Source organism: Typopeltis vanoorti, chromosome 11, assembly GCF_054136105.1.
Source record: "Typopeltis vanoorti isolate ZY-2024b chromosome 11, IOZ_Tvanoo_1.0, whole genome shotgun sequence".
Lineage (NCBI taxonomy): Eukaryota > Metazoa > Arthropoda > Arachnida > Uropygi > Thelyphonidae > Typopeltis > Typopeltis vanoorti.
Window position 1 is genome coordinate 140,311,232 of NC_143559.1, and position 21,088 is coordinate 140,332,319.

The 21,088-nt window shown below is 36.2% G+C and overlaps 1 protein-coding gene across 1 annotated transcript in view; it reads right to left on the reverse strand.

Moving 5' to 3' along the window:
• LOC150102121 (alpha-2-macroglobulin-like) overlaps positions 1-21,088 on the reverse strand; it is a 72,890-nt gene that overhangs the window by 26,387 nt on the left and 25,415 nt on the right. The window contains exons 8-11 of the mRNA XM_090399978.1: positions 19,968-20,141; positions 6,281-6,451; positions 4,459-4,767; positions 1,206-1,355 (exon numbers count right to left, since the gene is read on the reverse strand). Coding sequence (XP_090256104.1) covers positions 1,206-1,355; positions 4,459-4,767; positions 6,281-6,451; positions 19,968-20,141 — 804 coding nt within the window. The remainder of the gene's footprint in view (positions 1-1,205; positions 1,356-4,458; positions 4,768-6,280; positions 6,452-19,967; positions 20,142-21,088) is intronic.

Genomic DNA, 21,088 nt, shown 5'->3' on the forward strand with positions numbered 1-21,088 from the left:
TCACTGGATAGAAAAAGAGAGAGAAGTAACTGATAGGGTTCTTAAACACGTATTGAATGTTGTCAGATTTCAAGAAGGCTTGAATTTCTCTCGTTCCTCAGTTCTTCCATCACATACCAATAAAAGAAACTTAAATGTTACGAAGATAACAATGAAATGCACAGCTAATTTACATTGAACAAATTAATAAACATTAATTGCATTTAATTTATTATACTTACAATCGATCTCATAATCAAGTGCACATTGTTCATAGGAAGGTTTGTCCAATCTCCTTTTGCTTTGAGCAGCTTCAAAAATCTAGAGAGAGAGAGAGAGAGGGAAAGAAAACGAGTAAATTATTTCACATCGCTGTCTTAAAGTTATTATTAATCAGAAATTATTTTATTGAAATCAGACGGGGTTTATATTGGTCAAATAGTATCCAACCCAAATTATATATACGGATTGATGACCACTAGTTAGAAACGAAGAAGAATAGACAAATTTATAAATATATCTATCATTGCGTTTGATTATATTCACGGCATGTGCAATTACTTTTGGTAACGGCAATGTCATTTTGATGGTCTCCACGTACTCCAGTTATCATCCCAACTGTTACATTAAGAACTTCAATACGAACACTTTTCAGTATAGAATAAGTCATCTGAACTCATGTCCACGTGGCAGGAGTTCTTCCTTTCCAAACACCTGGAATATTTGTTTTGCAAGAGAGAGAGAGAGAGAGAGAGAAAGAAAGAAACAACCTAGCCAGAAAATACTTGCTATCGACACACACATATAGACCATGTGGATAGCATTTATTGCCCTTTTATTGCATTTAAAACAGATTTATATAAAGACAAGTTGCTTCTCTGTGGATGGAGTGAATCATCCACATAAAGAGAATAAGAAAAGGATGACATTTCCTGTTCTGAAGCAAAGTGTGCGACCAAAAACGTGGACAAACTTTAAGAATATTTAAAAATGTAACTCAGCTCTTAGGTGTGCCGTCATTAAAAATACAGTTGCTGATTCTCTTTTTAAAATATCTAATATAAGCCGGTCTGATCTACGATGGAAGGATATTTCTAAACGTATTCGCTGTCATTATTCAAGTAACTAATCACATCACTCATTTCATGATGTTAAATCACATGCAAGTGAAGAAAGACAGAGCTGAAGCGCAAAGTACACAAAAAAAAATGCGCCCTTCTACTCACCTGATCCAGCGTAAGCCTTCTTCTTGGACCCAAGAGTTGTACGCTCTTGTCCACTACGCCAACTCCACAGACTGAACCTTTTTCTGCTGTCAGGATGAGAGAAACCGGAGTTCCAGGCTGTTTTTGCTCGGCATCGAAATTCAGAGAAACCTGACAAAAAATAAAAAATATATTATTTTTATTATCCCGCAATATCCCTTCATGGTATTTTATATTGAGAGAATTCTTCTTCTACTCCAATGAACCACAAGGTTCTTGCTGCAAATACCACTCTTTTTCCTTATTTTCTGTCTTGAGGTCTTGCACTCCAATCCAGGAATTTCATCTGAGTCGCTTTAAAAGTCATGTCTCCGAAATCTTTACGGTTTTTCTGTACGGCAATTTCTATCTATTCAAGCGAAAGGTTGAACGCGACTTTGACCATTCTGTCTTCCGACTTTCTTTCAAAAGTTCAAGATATCTCTCACTCTGTATGCGCTGATGTCCTCAGTCAAAGGTTGAAATCTACACAGGTGATATGATTGCTGATTATATTATCTCTCACGTCTATCGCTTACAAGAACCTTCTATGTTTATCAGTTGAGTTATCTCTACTAGAAATACAACAGAGATAACTGTATTTGTCCTGTTATATTATCTCTTACATTATACAGAACAGTTATGATGTAATTTGGGAAAACGATTATTCAATAGAGTTGTATAATTTCTGTAGGAGATAACATAGCAGGAGGCCCTATATCATAAAAGTACAAAAACGTTTTGTAAGGATTTAAATTTGCATTATTTTGCACCTTGGTCTGATCTGCTCCAGGTTATTCTCTCTCAATAATATATTCTCTGGTCTGCTCCAGGTTATTCTCTCTCGAAAATTCTCTCTCTATAATATGTTATAGAGAGAGAATTTTCGATTATATTAAATGGTGTCGTGAATAAAAATGCCTCCATTAGATGAATGTATTCTGCCTTGCATTTCCCTACTCATTTTATTGTTTGGAGTAATCAATATTCTAATATATTTGAAGAAATGTCATTATTGAAATTTTTGCTTATATAAAATTGTTATTTCTCCCATGTTTGTTGTTTCTGCACACTTTTTAACCTCGATTTAATTCTGGCTAGTTGACACACATTGTAGAAAATTATCGGCCTAGAAGAGAAATAAATTTATTTTAATTAAATAGAATTAACTTGAGTTATACGAATGCATTATTTTCGAATGACATAAGACGTGTAGCTATTAAATAAAGAGACTGGTTTCAAAAATGTGGTTTATTATTACAATTGTATCTCATACATCCCTCCCTTGCATACGAATTTTCCATTGCTGGAATCAGTGCTGCAAGTCATCGGGTGTTGCGTTTTCTCATTTACCTCATCTGGCTGACAGCGGAGTCTGACTTGCAGGAGAAGATCATCACTTGTGATGACTCGTGGATTTTTCAGTACGATCGAGAAACAAAGAGACAATCGATGCACTGGAGAACTCCCGGGTCATCAAGAATCAATAAAGGAAGAATGCGCGAGTCAAAACTGAAATCATCTCCGGAGATTTCGCACTCCTTTATAACCAACTGACTCCCCCTTTCCAACTTCACAGAGCAAATTCACTTCTCTCCTCTAGAAGAGAGGTTGCACTATTCGCTCTCAGCTAGAATCTAAAACAGTTTTGCTCACCAACCTCCCAAAGGTTTAGAAAATCCTAATGATTCTACCATCACCTTGGATCTTTTCTTAACCAGTTCTGGCTCTAAATGCACTCACTCTGTATATCAATATCAGCCTCCAGACCTATGGCAGTACAGATCATTTCTAATTGAAATGATCTTTACATTTTCTATGCCTATTTTTAATGCGTCTGTTCTGATCTAATAACGGAAATTATTCTTGATGGAATGAGTGCCTTTATTCTCTCACTCCAAAAACAAAATCGTGGCAATTACTCTAAATTTAGTTTGCAAAAAATGTGCCAAAACGTTTAATCTAAAATTTACATAAGCTCAATGGCTTAGACACATCAATGTAAAAACACGTTTCTGTGACACGGTTTACACCATACTCTGTAAGAACTGCATAAATCTCCAATTCAAAGCATAGTTTGTAATGGCCAAAGTTACTTAATTCTGAAACTGTAATTCTTCTGCTCAATTTAAAATAATAAAATAAAAAAGTGATGGACAGACTTCCTGACCTTTGATGCTACAACTCCAGTTTCCTGCCTGATGGTAATATCGCACAAAGAGAAGTTAGACCTTTCCCTTAACGTCAGTTTTTTTCTCGTCTCTTATTTACACGACGAGAAAAGTCCTTTGCAATTACACAACACATCAGAGAAAGATTTAATACCACTGCAATTAAAGTATCTGTTGTTTCACATGGGACTCCTCCAGTATAGAAATATTCAAAGCCAAAATACTAATCCGATATTTATCCATCAGCAGAGCAACAAGCTATAACCAGCCTTTTCGTAAAAACATACGCAGATGAAAATCTACCAGCAAATTGTCTTTCTATTGGTAGCCACCCGATTTATTAGTGTAGCTCATTCGACCTGCACATCGGATATTTATTCTTTATTTGAAATGAACTTCCTCTCTGGACAGGAGTATTTAGAGATGGAATAATTTTTAAAGAAAGAAAGAGAAGAGATAAACTGTATTTCATGTTCCAGGACATTGCAGAATTAGTGCGTGTCTTAAATACCAGTGTTTTTTTATACATTTCGTTTTAACTAATTAAATAGATTTAAACCTCACACTCTTTTCAATTTAAATGAAATACTCGAAAACAAATCGTCTTTAAAACTGCATTAACTTTAATACAAAATTAAGGCGTGCAACATTAAAGAGGTCCGTTTATTAACACACATCAGTATTGGTTGCTTCAGTTATGATTTGAACGATTTAAATCTGAAATTTAAATTTTAAAATCATGGAAAATTTATGACTGTTTAATAATAAAGCAAATCAATCACAGAAAATGCCAAAATTATAACACTAAACGATTAAAAGAAAGTAGCATTGAATCGCAAACTATGAGTAAAAACTGTCGTGGGAGTTGGGAAATTCAGAAGGTAAATCAACGCTGAACCCACTTCGGGACTTTTAATGTAATTTTGCCATTACAAGAAGAGGTTTTCAGTCATTCATATTAAATAGTTCAAAGCTAAAAACTATTTTTTTATTATCAACCGCAATATCCCTCCAGAACATCCCTTCTCTTTCCGTTAACTTGAAAAAACAGTTGAAGTAATTACCTTGTTCTTAAGACTTTTCTTGACTTGTATTTCTTTGCTATCCGATACCACCTCTCCATCTCCTCTCACGAAATAAGTGAGTAACTGAAACGAAGGCGACATCTGTGGAGTAACTGGAACTGAGAATTTCTGCCTTCCAATTTCAGCATTTTCAGTTGCAGTTTCTAAAAGACTTTCGTTTGAGGCCGTGGATTCCTTCACAACTGATTCTTCCAAGTAGGTCTCATCTTTATATCGAGTGACCTCATCTTTCTCCTCGAACGTGAACTTGTGATCTCCTTGCCTCAAGACAGTTCCTTGAACAATAACCTAAATTAGCAAAAATGACGTTAGAGAAAATTAATTTTATTCACAGGATATAATATTTATTTACAAACAGTTTTAACACGTTGCATTAAAGATGTAGTTTTAAGTTACTTCGCAAATATATCTGATGATATGATTTTAAGAAAAAGAGAAAAAAAGGTGATCTGAAATTATTATCAAAATTATTCACAGAATTTTTGAAAACGAGTAAAAAATCTCTTGCAAGACTTTTGCAATTCTGATGAGAATTGTTTCATATGCAGTCAATGGATATACACCTGAATAATTCAAGTATAGTCTTATATTCTTACACACTTATACTACGTGCTTCCATCTTCCTGAAGAAAATGAATCATATTTATTTTTCTTATCTCGTTAAAAGAAAGTGATATCATTATAGGACAAAAAAAGATTTGGAATCTAGACGAAGAGTGATTACACAGAAAATGTAATGAGGACAAACGTGCTCTAAAAATTAGCAAATAAGGCTTGAAGTACACTACAAAAATAATATCAACAATCAAGGAAATGAACAACACAAATCACGACGGACATCCTTTTTGAAATTCTTTGTAATGGTAGAAAAACCGTCGATTATTTAGATGTGTGAATTTCGCCTCATTGGAGAAGAAATCAGCAATCCATCGTGAATTCTCCCAGATGGAAAGTACATAAACAAAAGAAGGTTACTATTATTCCATCCGCGTACATTCGCCATAAGGTATCCTCAGGAAGATTATTAGTGAGGAAGAGGACAAGAATACTTTAAGTGATGGCTGAATGCAAATGCCTCACTATCTCCAGCTGCTGAATCACCGGAACTGGAAGAAGAAAAAAGATAAACATTAAAATCTCTGAGAATGATATCTTCCATGTTAGAAAATTCAATTTGAAGGAAGCATAATTTAAAGAAAAGAAATCGAAACCTCACAATGCTTGATGGCAGAAGGGGAAGCGAAAAACAACAAATGAATTTGATGGAATTTCACAAACGCGTTTAGCCAAATAAAAGAGAAAAGAAGGTTCTCTAGGCACCTAGCGAATAAGCGTTGAGAAAATCTCGAGATTCCTGTTAGTTCATTAATTATATTCAACAAAAAAGTAGATTCCTCATTTCCGGATAATCATTCCGGAAGAATTTTGTAATGAATGCTTTTTAACAATTCTGGAAGTTTGAAAATGACATTCGAATGTTACGAACATGCGAGTGTCAAACTTTCATACGGGGAATTTTCCCACGCAGACTAATTCGTAATGTTGTCAGATGTTTTTATTCCATTTTTTATATTTTTATTCTTCTTTAAGAATACCATCGTTTCTACGTTTTTATCTGATTAAGTTTAAAAATAATATTTAATTGAAATGATTTGAAAACAATATTCACATAATACAGAAAATATTTTCGTGCAAATGATTCATGCAAATGGCTTTGACGAAACAAACATTTAAATCTTAGTGACGCTGAGTTTCTGCTATTTCACACGGAGAACTGCTGCAAATGGGTTGTAATTCTTACCTCATAGTGGAGCAAATAATCGACTCCAATTTCTCCGGTGAAGAGAATCTCAATTTCCAGGTCTTCGTCATAAGCCACAGCTTTCTCGATTGCACTCTGCTGCAGAAAACTGCCACTCGGCGAGTAATATGAGGTGAGGGACACGATCTCGTTATTCTGCATACTCGTAGCCTGTAAAGGGATCATGCGAGGGATTAGCGATATGCAAAGGAAATTAACAATGGCACCTCTCAGAGATGCAGATTGAATATCACGTTCGTTAAACAGGTAAAATAAGGAATAACTCTAGTATGGTAAAGATTTTAAAAGCTGACATGTGTAAGATTTATTTTATCCACTGCAATTTGCTATCGAAAATGAAAACAAAATTAAGGTTATAAAAGTAAGAACTTCAAATCACACCGCAATAACGCCCAACAAAAAATAACTCTTAAATGGACAGCGTAGCATTTCGTGATGCCCTGAAGTCCCCACCAGATCGGTTACAATAAAATAAAAACTCATCATCTTCAAATTCCTGTCATGTACCCTCAAGGGGTGTACAGGATATGATCGTACTACATGAAAAAAATTACATCATTACTAACTTCCTATCTACAATTTTCCTCCAAATCAGTCTGTTACTCGTCAAGACTCCAACATTATCAGATCTTATATTTCTATCGTCTAAGGCACTTTGTACCGTATCAATCTACCTATATCTTGGTCTTCCTCTGGGTCATTTTGCTGCCAATCTGGCAGAGAACACTTGTTTTGCTAATCTTTCCTCTCCCATTCTATTTAAGTGACCATACCACCTGAGATTAGCTCTGCTGACACATTCCTGGATGCTGACAATGTCAAGTTCTTTCCTAATATCCTCGTTTTTAATATGATATTGCCATTGATGCCATCAGTTCATGCCTGTAATCTTTCTCAGGACTCTCATATCTGTGGTCTCTAGTCTTTGGTCAAGTGTTTTACTTCTGACACAGTTCTCAGATCCAGAAGTTAAAACTGGTTTCAACACTGTCTTGTATACAGCTAATTTAGTGTTCCGATTAATTTCTCTCTTATTCCATATGAATTTATTCAGTTGACTTGCCACCATACCAGCTTTACTGATTCTGTTGTCTGTTTCTATATTTAATTTACCATCTTCAGTAAAAATCGTGCCTAAGTAGCTGAAATGTTTCACTTGATCCACAGGTTCTGCATTCACAACACAGTTGACATTTTCAATGATTCTGCCTATTTTCATTGTCTTTGTCTTTTTATTGCTGACCTTCATACCATATCTATTACAACAGCTATTCAATTTAGTCAGAGAATCTTGCAGACTTGTAGCGGATTTATTTAGAAGTATAACATCATCCGCATAAAGCAAAGAGCTGACATTAACATCTCCAATTTTGATATCATGTTTAATACCACTTTCCTTCATAATGTGATCCATATAGATAATGAATAACAGAGAGGATAATGTACATCCTTGTCTCACACCAGATTTAACATTAAACCATCTTCCTGTACTTCCTTCAGTTCTAACTGCTGACTTACAACTCAAATAAAGACTAAGTATTGCTTGATATAATGCCCCATTCACACAATATAACTGCACTGTATTGAATAGCTTCTCTCTTGGCACCTTGTCATATGCCTTTTCCAAATCGACCAAACTTAAATATAGATCTTTGTTATATTTCCATGCTTTCTCGACTATTTGTCCTAAAGCGAAGATCTGATCCTGACAGCCTCTATTTGGCCAGAATCCAGCTTGTTATTCACCAAGCTTTTCTTCCACAATTCTTCTCAACCGTTTCTCAAGTATACTTGCATAGATCTTGCCAGGAACACTCAGTAGGGAAATACCTCTGTAATTCTCACATTCAGTTTTATTTCCCTTTTTATATATGGGTACTATAAGAGCTCTACTCCAGTCACTGGGAATTCGTCCCTCTGTCCATGCTTTCTGAACTATTTAATGCTGCCACTGTAAGACTCTTATACCACCATACTTCAGCATTTCTGGTCGAATATCATCTACTCCTGCTGCCTTAAAACACATTTCACACCTTTGATGGCTTCTTCTACTTCAAGTATGGATATGTATTCCTGACTGCATGCCTGGGCAGTGTGTTTTACCACTGTGCTGGCATCACTGCTTGTTTCATTTAGCAGTTTTTCAAAGTAATTACTCCATACTTCAAGGATATCTTTTTCTCCCGTTTTCATGTCACCATTATCATCTCTAACTCCTTTTACAGTACTCTTTCTTCCATTCCTAAGCTTCTTCAACAACCTCCAGAATATTTTGCCACATTCTTGATATTTATTTTCTATATTCTTGCCAATGTCCTCCTATGACTTTTGTTTAGCTATTTTTACACAGTGTTTAGCATTCTTGCATTTGTATCTATATTCTCTAAGAGCACAAGCTGACTTATTTGACAGGAACTTTTGATATGCTTTCTTCTTTTCCTTCACTGCCTCTTTAACTTCCTGTGTCCACCAGGGAGTTCTGATTTTTTTATCCTTGCAGACAACCTCACCACATGCCTCTCTGGCAGAATCAGTCAATGTTTTCTTCAGAGTTTGCCACTGAATCTCCAAGGTTTGATTCCTGTTCTCAAACTCCTGCATTTTTTCTTCAATAATCTTTGTGTATTTTAGTCTACAGTTCACATCTGAGAGCTGCTCAACTTTTATTCTCTTTAAAACTTTCTTACATGTTATTCTTTTCAATATGAAATTTAATTTTATCCTGCTCAAGACTAAATAGTGATCACTTCCAATTTCAAATACTCTGTACACTCTGGTGTTCTGCACCAGGGAGAAAACATCACTATCAACAATAACATAGTCAATGAGACTTTTCTTATTCCTAGCCTTTTCTCTCCATGTGAATTTGTGCACATTTTTATGTTGCATGGTGTTAGTAATAACCAGTCCATGTCCTGAGCAGAAATCCAACAGGTATTTGCCATTATTATTAGCTTTACTCTTTTCTCCAATTTCTCCCAAAACATTTTTGTATGTCTGACAATCCCTTCCTACTCTGCTATTTAGATCCCCAACAAGGACCAACGTTTCCTTTTTCATTGTGTCTAGAGCCTTAAAAAATTCCTCCACTTCTACCTTAGTAGAACCTTCTGTGGGACCATAGGCACAAATAAGTCTCATTGTCCAATTCCTCATTCTCATATTTGCCCACATTACTCTACTTGAGACTGACTGCCACTCAAGAAGATTAGCCTCGTATTTTGCGTTGAATACTATGGCTACTCCTTGTTTTCCTTGATTTTCATTGCCTGAATATAACATTGTGTATTTATTGCTCAGAAAGATCTCAACAGTTTTTGTCTTTTTTGTTTCAGTCACACCTATTTTGTCGATCTGGTACTTATCTAATTCCTCAACTAGCTCCATTTCTTTGCCATTCAGGCTTCTTACGTTGATAGTACCGATCTTTAACTCTGGTGATGTTGAGTTGGGGTCTGTTTTCAGATTTGTTCCAGTAGCTGACTTTTCGCTGTTGGCCCTGGTTCCCTGGCGAAAACAACGGGGACCTTGTTTAACCGGTCGACGTCCCAGCCGGCATGAAATTTTGTCATGTTTTACCATCATCTTTTATTTTGGTTTAAGCAATAAGAATACAATTTGGTCGGCTTAATCCCAAATTGCCAGCCCATCCTCGTTCGTTCAGTATCCAAGTAGATACCCAACAGGGTGCACCACGAGAAGGTGAGGATTGGACATTAGGTCAGAAGCCCTGGTCGGTTCTCCGCATTCCTTTAAAGGCTATGTGGAGGTCTCCTCTCAGTTATACAGCTTTGACCCTTAAGCACCCCTAAAATAAAAACTTGATGTATAAATTTTGAATACCTATTTGTAATATATATATCATAATAATTTGTAATATATATATATATAATAAAACCTATGATAATAATAATAATAATAATAATAATAATAATAATAATAATAATAATAATAATAATAATAATAATAATCAGTGATTCCATTTTTACTCGGATAACTTATTTCCGTGGGGTGCGCAGCAGCAGCTACGTCCTCGTACCTGCTCCCTGTGAGTACCCATTAGGGGAAGCTAAAGCTGCTGTCAACCAAATGCAAGGCATCGAACTAAAATGCTCCCAAATTTCTGCCTTAAAGGATCACACCTGGGGCCAGGCCTAAAAATAATATCATTTAATACTGAAGATTCTCAAGGGTCAAGCAAGATCTCATTGCAAATATCTGAAGAGATAATGACTGCGATGTATTCTGCCTGCAAGAAACTCTCAGACGGGAAGGTGCTGGAAGACCGTACCTCCAGCACGAAACTCATCAAAGAAATACCGCAGGATAAATATGGTAGTGCAATATTTACAAAAGAAAACTTTATTCCATTGTCCATTGACTCAACGAACAATAGAAACATTGAGAGTATTACAATCACATTTAAAAATATCTCAAACACCTTAGTCTATAAACCACCAGAAGAAGATTTTTCCTTCCCTGACATCCTCCTCAATAATAACGCATACATGACTAATGTTGCATTAGGTGACTTTAGCAGCCGTAGCACTAAGTGGGCGTTACACAAAGTCCAACGAAGATGGAGAAGGTGTTGAAATATCGACTAAAAACCTTTCTCTAAACCTGATACATAATCCAAAACTCCCTGCATCTTTTAATAGCGGGAGATGGAAGCGGACTATAACCCTGACCGCATATTTGTTAGCTCAAAAATATCCACCATTTTTGTTAAAAAAGGTATTAAATCCCATTCCACATACTCAACATAGACCTATAATGCTTCGACTCAACCCAGCCATTATGCATAACACAGTCCCTTACAGACGACGATTTAATTTCAAAAAAAGCTAATTGGAAGGGTTTCGTAGAAGATCTTTACCGCTCCATAGAAGGAGTCCCTCTTAACCCCCAAGAGTATCCCAAATTCATAAATATGCTAAGAAAAATCTCCAACAAACACATGTGTAAGATTTCTTTTTCCCATTGCAATTTGCTGTCGAAAATGAAAAAAAAAATTATTCCTCCCGAGGATGATGCACAAACAATATTCCAGGCCTCTCCAGTGAGATACAAGCCCAGTATGCTGATTGCAACTTTACAACACCAACTCCTTCTCAGAGAAGACTATCCAAGCAGGACAACATTATGCTCCAAGATGGCAGAGGAAAGGCGTTCCTCATGGAAGAAAGAAATAGAAGCGATTGATATGACCCATAGTACCAAAAAGGCAGGGAAATTTATCAACAGAATTAGGAAGGATTTCACTAAGCCACATGAGCATCCACTGGTAACAGCTAAGTAAATTGCTCACCAGGTGCTGCTAAATGGAAAATTCCCTAAGAAGCAACCAAAACATAAGCTACTTAGATCCCCAAGTGAGGAACAAAATGTAATTAACTCAGATTTCAGCATCACTGAACTCAAAGCTGTCATAAACCTATTAAAATCTCGAAAGTATGCAGGCCTTGATGATGTCTGTAATGAACAGATTATACATTTTGGATCCAGGACTAAAGAGTGTTTATTAAAACTATACAATTCCTGCCTCAGAACATTCGGAATACAAACAATTTGGAGGCATGCTAAAGTGGTGGCCTTTCTGAAACATGGAAAACTCAAACGGAAGCAAAAAATTACAGACCTATATCACTACTCAGCAACCTCTTCAAACTCTGTGAACGATTAAGGTTGAGTCTACAACTCCTAATTGAACCCCATCTTATTGATGAGCAGGCTGGTTTTAGACTAGGCAAACCCTGCACATCACAAATTGTCAACCTCACTCAATATATAAATATGTGTATAGAAAATGGTTATGAGCAAAAACTAGCCACAGGAGCAGTCTTTGTAGACTTAACTGCAGCATATGATACCATAAACCATCTCACACTCAGAAATAAAATATACAGAATAACTGGGGACTCTCATCTTATTCTCCTGATCCAATCACTCTTGGAAAACACGCTTTTTTCTGGACCTAGGGTAGGAAGAGCTGATGCATCCCCCAAAAATGGCCTCCCCAGGGAAGTCTGTTATCACCATTACTTTTCAACCATTACGTCAATGACTTCCCACCTTTAAAGGAACTAGATATTTTATCTATGCTGATGACTTTGCCATAGCTACTCAATCAAAAAATTTCAAGTCCATTGAAACTACTCTATTCACTTGCCTTAATTAGTCTAACCACATGTTATAGCAGCAATCAATTAAACCCAAACCCCTTGAAAACTCGGAGTGGCCTTTTCCACCTTAACAATAAGGAAGCGAACAGGAAGCTACAGATTTCTTGTTACGGCTCTGATGTAGGACATTCCTGGAACCCAATCTACCTCGATGCGACTCTCGATTGCACCTTTTCATATAAAGCACACAGAAAAAACGAAGGCAAAATTGAATGCAAGAAACAACATACTAAGAATGCATACCTCCTACAAATGGGGTGCAGACCCTAGCACAATGAGATCTTCTGCTGTGGCCCTTTGCTATTCTTCTGCTGAATATGCCTTCCCGGTATGGTCCAGATCCTGCCTGAACGAAAGCTGTCGCTTAATTACAGGATGTCTGAAACCAACACCACTAAAAGACCTGTATATACTTTGGCTGGTATTGCACCCCCCTTCAATTCGAATATCTATATTCTCAGCTGACGAAAGAAGCAGACAAATGAATCATGAACGCCATCCTTACTATTTTGGGCCACTGCGGTGTGTTCGGCCAGACCGCAGTGGCCCAAAAGACTAAAATCCTGACATAGCTTACTGGCAACTGTTGAACCACCTAAAAACCCTCCAGAGACAAGACTTCAACAATGGCTTACACTATATCTTCAGAATAATACTGGTATTCCAACAGCCGAACATCTTCCACGTGGTGCCCACTTGGACTGCAATACTTGGAAAACCTCGGCAGACTTCGAACTACAGGACGCTCCAAACAAAACCTCATCAAATGGGGCAACCTCACTGGCCCAGATAATTATGAGTGTTGGACAACCCAGTCCATGGAATACCTTTTTTCTTGCCCCCATTTTCAATCACCTTGCACGAAAGAGGACCTTATATCCTGCACTGAAAGATCAACTGATTGCGCAAGATACTGGCGGAACATCTGACCATATTTATTGTATACATTTTATGTATGGTTTCTTTCTTCACATTTTACTTAATATTTCCTGCATAATTTACCTACTAAATTTACGCTGTTCTCGTTTATAGTGTATCCTAGTTTGTTGTAAATAATGTTGTACCACTTACTACTGTACCACTTGTGTTTGGATGCTAAATAAATAAACTTATTTCAGTGTAATTACTAATTGTTTTTGCAGCTAATCAAAGGGCGGATGTTGAGAAATAATGAATTACTGAAAACACTCGAATCGCCAATTACTTCCTTTCATGGTTTGTAAGTGTAGGAATACTGGTTTAAAAATCAGCCTTTTCCATTTATTATAAAATCAGTGCTTTTGTTTGCTAAGTGGATAAGATAACTGCTGTCCATTGAAAAAGTCAACGGGACAAATCCCACTGCGGTGTGGACGTTTGTAAATTGGTAAACCATAGTCAAGAGATTGGGAAGTGTCAAAAAATCTGAGATGGCAATTATCTTTCAGTGTTATTCAACATTTTCTTGTGCGTCGTTAACCCAACTTGTCTTCTTAAACAGCACACAGGCTAAAAGCCCAACGGATGTACTTTAAATTATAAACATAGCAGGCCACAAGACTCGATGGTATTATTCCTAGAACCACAGGAAAAGGCAAGCCTTTGCATCATGAGACCAGAAAAAAAGGATGTGACGAACCATGATTATAATGTTGCAGGTATTACCGTGCTTGATCAACACCCACAGTCTCAGAGAAATATGAAATGCTGCGAGAACATTAATATGTTTGCGTTCTCAAAGATTATCTGAGTTTAATCAATCACCGCTGAAAATATTCAGTCAGGAGGTTCTATTCCAACATTTGCAACTCATTGATGATTATTTAAAGCAGATTAAATAAATCATTTATACATTCGCTTGCTGGAATGCAAATATTCTATCTCTGCACCAATCGGTTGCCAAATCATTTAAGTTATGCCCACTTTTCACCTCCTCTTGCAATTCACGCAGCATAACCTCTTCCTGACTACCTTTCAAGTATCCAATCGCAAAATGCTCTCGGAATTCTTTCAAGAATCATTCATGATTATTGGACTGATTATTCAGCTTTATTGAAGTGCAGCTAATGCTGTGTTAAATTCCTTTCTGTTATTCAAATTCTTAGTCACTAATTATCGATAAAAGACAACTAATTTTTAGACCATCTTTTTTTATTCTAGCAGCTTCTTCATACCTCTTTTTGTTTCTCTGAGAACGTCGTTTTTCATCAAAACGTGTCTGATTCAGAACGAACTTATTTCTCCGAATAAACTTGAACATTAAATTAGGAAAGAAATTCTTCAGTGTCCGTCATTTGCATTAATATCTCCGTTCAAGTGTTAATGCTTGCTATTGTACGATTAATCTTATAATTCATTTCCGAATATACAAACTCTCTTTTACATTTACTTTCTTTTCATTATCCTTTTAAGTAAGCGGCCTGAAATGTTGATGACTACTTCCTCCATCACTAAAAATCAGTCGGTCGAACATTTTCGTGATTTTCGTGAGTTAATTAAGCAACTCAGTATCGGGAAAGAAATTATCGTCGATTTCATGAGGTACGCATCGTTACAGATAAGGAACAACAATGCCTTCTGGATACCACTGATCACTATTAATTTATTTAAAAAATATACCAAGGTACTTTATAATCAGTTCAACTAGTTTTCGTTGTGTTGTTATACATCTTCTTCATCATAGTTAATTCACAGTATGATTCAATGTGTGAAGGGAAAAGAGATTTACCTCAAAAATTAAAGATTGCAAATTATGATGTTCCAAGTCTCTCTATCTTGAACCAACTGAGAGTCGTAATAGAGTTATACAGTTCAGTCTGTTTGGTTGCACAAATGTATTCCCAAAATTGTTTGATTGGTCTTCCTCTACTCCGATTTCTATCTTCTGATTTATACAGGATGAGGGATTCAAAAAAATTGGTTAGATTTCAGGATGTCAGAGTTGATATCTAAGCCATCCGAGTTGTAATGTTTTAACTGAATTGAAAAGTGGTCCTTGCGTAGCCAGATTCAGCACAGTAGAGTTGCGTTAGTGACACAGTCCATCCAAGTGCATCCAAGGACCAGTCTGAGACATCTAGTTCTTTAGGGGAATCAGGAGTTAATTAGAGCTTTAGTTTTTTTGGTGCTGTCCGATCAGGTTTGAGAACTATACGAGAAGATGGGTCAGCTGATTGCGTGGTATACCTTTAATTTTGTGTTTAAAGATATTAGTGATGATTTTGAGATAGGGCAGATTTTGTTATGGAAGACTAGAGCCAGCTCTTTAAGTTTTCTATTATCAGTTTCTGTATTGCTTGCTGATGTTCAATCCAAGATACCTAAAGTCCTTTACTCTTTCTAAAGGCTATTGCTGGTTTTCATAACCTATTGAGATTACTTTCGATTTCTGGATGTTGGCAGATCAACTTCTCTATTAATAAGCCTCCGATGCTCAGTCGGTATTGACGAAAAATTGAGGTCGGAAAGATATTGGTTCGATTGACGTTATTGACATGTGGAACCTTTATCTGGTCTCGTTCGACTAAAGGTGAGTTAACCGGTCTCATACGGAGGTAGGATGTTTTTTCACACGGAAACTCTGCTTTTAGTCCCGATAACAGACAAACCGACCCGTGAACATAAATATGCGACATAGGACATACCGAGAGGCAGAGGGTTCATCGCGTTATCCTCGATATGGTAGTGAAATAAATATTAAGTGAAATAGAAATTCCCGACCCCTAAGGTAAAAGAGGAGGGAAGGAATGAGCTTTTCTATTAATGAAGTCAGAGGCTTTTTGAAACCTATCAAGGTTACAACGAGTGGTAGGTTTTTATCAGGAATCTTCTCTGATTCTTCTCATGCAATGTATCTCTTCTATTGTACATCTTCTTTTTTTTTTGGTCTCCAGCTTGTTTTTTCTTAAACATGATGCTAAGTGATGTTCTATTCTATTGAGTATGATCGTATTGTGGGTTTGAACTAACAGCAAAGTAATATCTCTGTAATACCTCGTATGAGAAAGAATGACTTCTGCATCACTTCAACCTGGGTATATTACATCTGGGTCTGGCTCCCACTTACGAGACCTCAACAAACGAAACCGATCTAGGTAGTACCGCTTATCATAATCCATAGCATCATACATGTCCACAAGGAGATGTGCTTTGCATTATGAAGAATACTAAGGAAAGTGATCAGAACTTACTCCACCTTCGCCACGAGTTGCCCCTGTCGTAAAAGGTTGCTTACTCTGGGATCCGCCGAAACCTTTACACTTCCTATCTATATTCAGCACGAAATTCTTGTAGTTTCTATATATATTCGGCTTTGAAATAATGTTGGCTTCAATATCCACTTCATTTGTATAAAACTTCTCTTCTCTAGTTATCCATTCTATTAAGACTGTCCTTTTTTGGGTAATAAGGCCTTGTTTTCTTCGTTGAGGTATTATTCTAGTGTTCAATGCTTGATTCATTATGGGAAGGAGATTTGGACACGTGTTATATCCGGCAATTTTGAAAGTCTCTGCACTAATTCTATCATTCCCTCGGGATTATTTTGTTTGATTGATTGCTATTTTTTTTTTGTTCTTTTTCAGTGAGGTCTTCACAAATTACTGGTAGAGCAGTGACTGATGCAGATCCGCTAACTGATTTGGATGTTGTGGATTATCAACATTCAATAATTCTTGAAAATAATTTCTCCAATTTTGCATCAAGTTTAAATTTTCGATAGCTGTCTACCGTTTTTGTTATGCGTGACAATATTTCCACTTCGTTTTGTTTTGTGATGACAGATATAATTTATCATTTGAAAAGTGTTTCTAGTATCCCCAGTTTTATTATAATTTTCAAGGTCCTCGCAGTATTTTTGTTTGTTTGTTTACGTATAACGAAAAAACCGCAATAATTCATCTTTGAGTGACGTCTTAAATTTAATGATTCTTTCTGAATTAAAGTTCACGAGTACATATAACAGAATAACATTTTATGAATAATAGTATTGTTAATACTAATAATAGTTTTAAAAAGTTCACAATTAGCTGACCTTTCACATTTCACAATAAAGTAACTCTTTGTATGAATTTCTATGAAAACATCTCTTTCTATAAATTTCTGTAAAAATTTCTATGAAAAGGAATTCTTCGAAAATTGTTGATGAATTTTGTTTTTCAGTACACCCTTGTAATGGCCGTTCGTCAAGGATTGAATCGCCTCAAGCTGACTTCAGTGAAAACTGGAGTGGCATTCCCGAAGTAGATTATGCCTTTGCGCCGTGCTTATATTACCTGTGTATGGGATCTAATCTTCTGATTCTCCCCATTACCCCCCAATGATATTAGAATATTAGAGGACTGTCGACGAATCGTTCTTATTTTACTATATTTTACGCTTCATGCAGTGGGAGTCCGGCTTCTTCTCCTCTGCCTTATCTAGTAAGCTGATTCCAAGATGCTCGGCCAGCGGTGGAGGATTGACCAAAAATTCGTTTTAAACAAATGGACTTGATAAGAGTTGGATTTCTTAGCAGCCAAGTCAAAATGGCCATGTTATCTGAAATCTGATATTTAATTCCCAGAATAATGATAGAATTTACTCAAAATCCAAATAGGATGTTCTGGATAACCCATCTGAGAAGAACATCCTGAAAGGAAATTGAACATTGCATTTGAAATTGAACAGAAAAAATGCATCCACCTCCAGTCATTCAGATGAAGAAATTACTAATTTCTCTGAGAATATCTCCCATTCCCAGATACAGTGCGGCTCATGTTAAAGGAAAATTTCAGTGGGATAATTTACTGTCAAATAGGCAAAAATAACACGGAGAAACTAGATTAGGTCCTGAAGTAATGGGGAATGCAAAGACTTACTGAATTTTCAGGGATCCATCGTCAAAAGGAATTAGACGATAGTGAGGCAAGGAAATCTTGTTGCGCCCAAAGTGTTTTCTGCTGTATCGCTCTATATCTGTTGGGAAAGCAATGAAATACAAATATATAACGAAAAAATTATCATTCTGATTTCTGACTTTTTCATCTACCCTGTTATGGATAATGATCCTATTTTTTCAACTTAGGAGAAAACAAACACTTGGCTTTGAAATATCATTTTAAGTTATATTTAAAACATAATCACCGAGAAACTTATTTCTATTCTTCCACGACTTTGCTCGTTGCCAAAAGTTCAAAAGCCAGATGTCCCGCTGAGCCCTATATTAGATGCAATAAAATCTTTTCTACTTATAACTTATCTAATCATCGATCTAAACATCTTTCATCGAACATTTCTCCCATTTTGTCCAGAAACTATCCCATTTATAGATATTAACGACTTACGTCCTTGCAAGTCTGGACAGCGTATCGCACCTTAACAATGCTCCTGTTGATAATGTAATAGATCTCCTTTACGGACCTCTTTACACCGTATGTGACTGTCTTATTTGAGTATTCTCCCGTTAGAATTTTTTTCAGTGAAAGAATGCTTTTTATACCAAAATTCGAACTCGCCATGGACAGCCCCTCTCTCCTCCTTCAGCTCAACGTTTCATGGAGAATTTTGAAAGACCTTCTTAAGAGAAACAAGTTTAAAAACAGCAGTATGGTGAAGAGATATGGAGATGACGTCTTTTTTAATTGAAAACATTTTTAATTGGTTATTCTAGAAATCTTTCAGGTATTTCAACTGAAAGCGACTCAGTGGTCTCTTATCGAGGGGGGGCAAGGATTTTCCTCCCACAACCAGGCAAACGGTTAGCAGAATCCCCCCCCCCCACACACACACAGAATTTACAAACAAAAGCATACTTAAGGGCTAACTACCTTATTCTGGAGTGATTGTTACCAAATCCAACGCTACCCTGGAGATTGTGGGAGCTTAAATTTAAAATGGCTGTTAGAGTCACTGATGATTGTGATGGTGGTGAGCGGATGCAAGAGAAGGAAAGATCTGTCCCGAAGAACAAGAAGAGGGAATGCTCTAAAAAGGGTTAACATGGAATGATGGAACTCATCTTTCCACGAATTTATTTCATGAATTTCTGGAAACCAAGAAACATTTGAAAACTAATACCACCATCGATGCTGAAAAATCTGCTGATAGTTTTATTTGTATTATGAGCAATGCAATACGGGAATTTGTTAAGTTTGTTTTCGTCTGCTATTTACACTTACGGTTAGAGATATTCCTGGTTTTATGAAGTTTAAAATACTGAAAACAGCTTAAGAAATTCGAGTGTTAAAATATATTGCGCACAATACCATTTAAAGTCAATCGCTATTATTAAAAAATGTCGATTCAGCAGTGAAATTCCAGTCACTTACCTGATACTATCTTGTCATTACTCAAATTCAATGTTTAAAATTGAAACGAAATATCGATATGGCTAATCATTTAGAAGAAAAAATGTAATTGAATACTACTTCGAACAAACATGACTTTATTTCGCTTATTTATCATTCCTCTAAAATTAACTTCTACATCGTTATTTCAACACTCACAAACTACACATCACTTACCTTAATGTGTATTTCACTTCCTGAGGATGTACCTGGGGGAACCGTGAAACGTACGTTGCCTTTGACATCAGATACAAAGTCTTTACAGTTGTCCATTGGTTGTTCTTGAGATTCAAGACAAACTTTTAGACTTTTTCCTGGAACCGCAACTCCGTTAGGATCTCTGATATGGAACTGCGGAGAAAATTATTATTATTTTTTTAAATTTTAAATAAATAAAAAAACATTTTCAGTAATACCTCAATGCAGTATGTCAAATAATTGTATTTATAAGAATTTTTACTTAAACAAGTCAATCAGTTTTTGAAACCGCTGTAATATATCATCTGTAGAACTTTTAAAAGCAACGTTTACCTAGCTAGTTCAATTATGTCTGCGCATCAATCACTATCGCTATTAAAAAGACTTCACAAGGCATCCTGTTGCTAGCCAAATAAATTTAGTACTGCACGTATCAAATATGAACACATATCTCTGATTAAAGAGATGCAGCATTGTTCTTACAATTCGCTGGTTTTAGAAAGAAAAAATAGCCTCCTCCAAGAGGCAAAACATTCGAAGCTTTGGAATAGTTTGTATTTGTAATGAATACCATATTAAACTGAATTTCCCATGAAAAATATTCTTATGAATTGGATTCCTTATGAAATAGTCGGATATGAATATGGAAAAAAATCCCGAAACATTATTTCATATCGCTCTTAATTTAAAACAATATCGAAAAAATTTCGAGGTTTTTTAGTGATGGATCTATTTTATTTTCGAACCAAAGACTAATAACAGATCTGAGCAGTTTTTTATTTAGATTGAAAGAGTTCATAAGAGAATCGACCTGGTTGTGCTTTTTTGGACGGTAGGGATGGCAAAATATTTAGACCACAACTTGATTGAGCAAAACCTATGAAAAGTAAAAGATTGGTTGGCTGTTTTCGATTTACGACGGAAGCAACTGAGGCAAACAGGCCAGCGTAGTATAGCCTGTGAAATGTTTGTATCCAGTTTGCCTCTTTTGATGAATGAAAAAGCTGACTTTCCTGGAGAAACATCCTCTTCCACGCAGTATAAGAGCAGCTAAATCACCTTTTGAAAAGCTTCGATAAAGGTACTTCGCTTCCTAGACG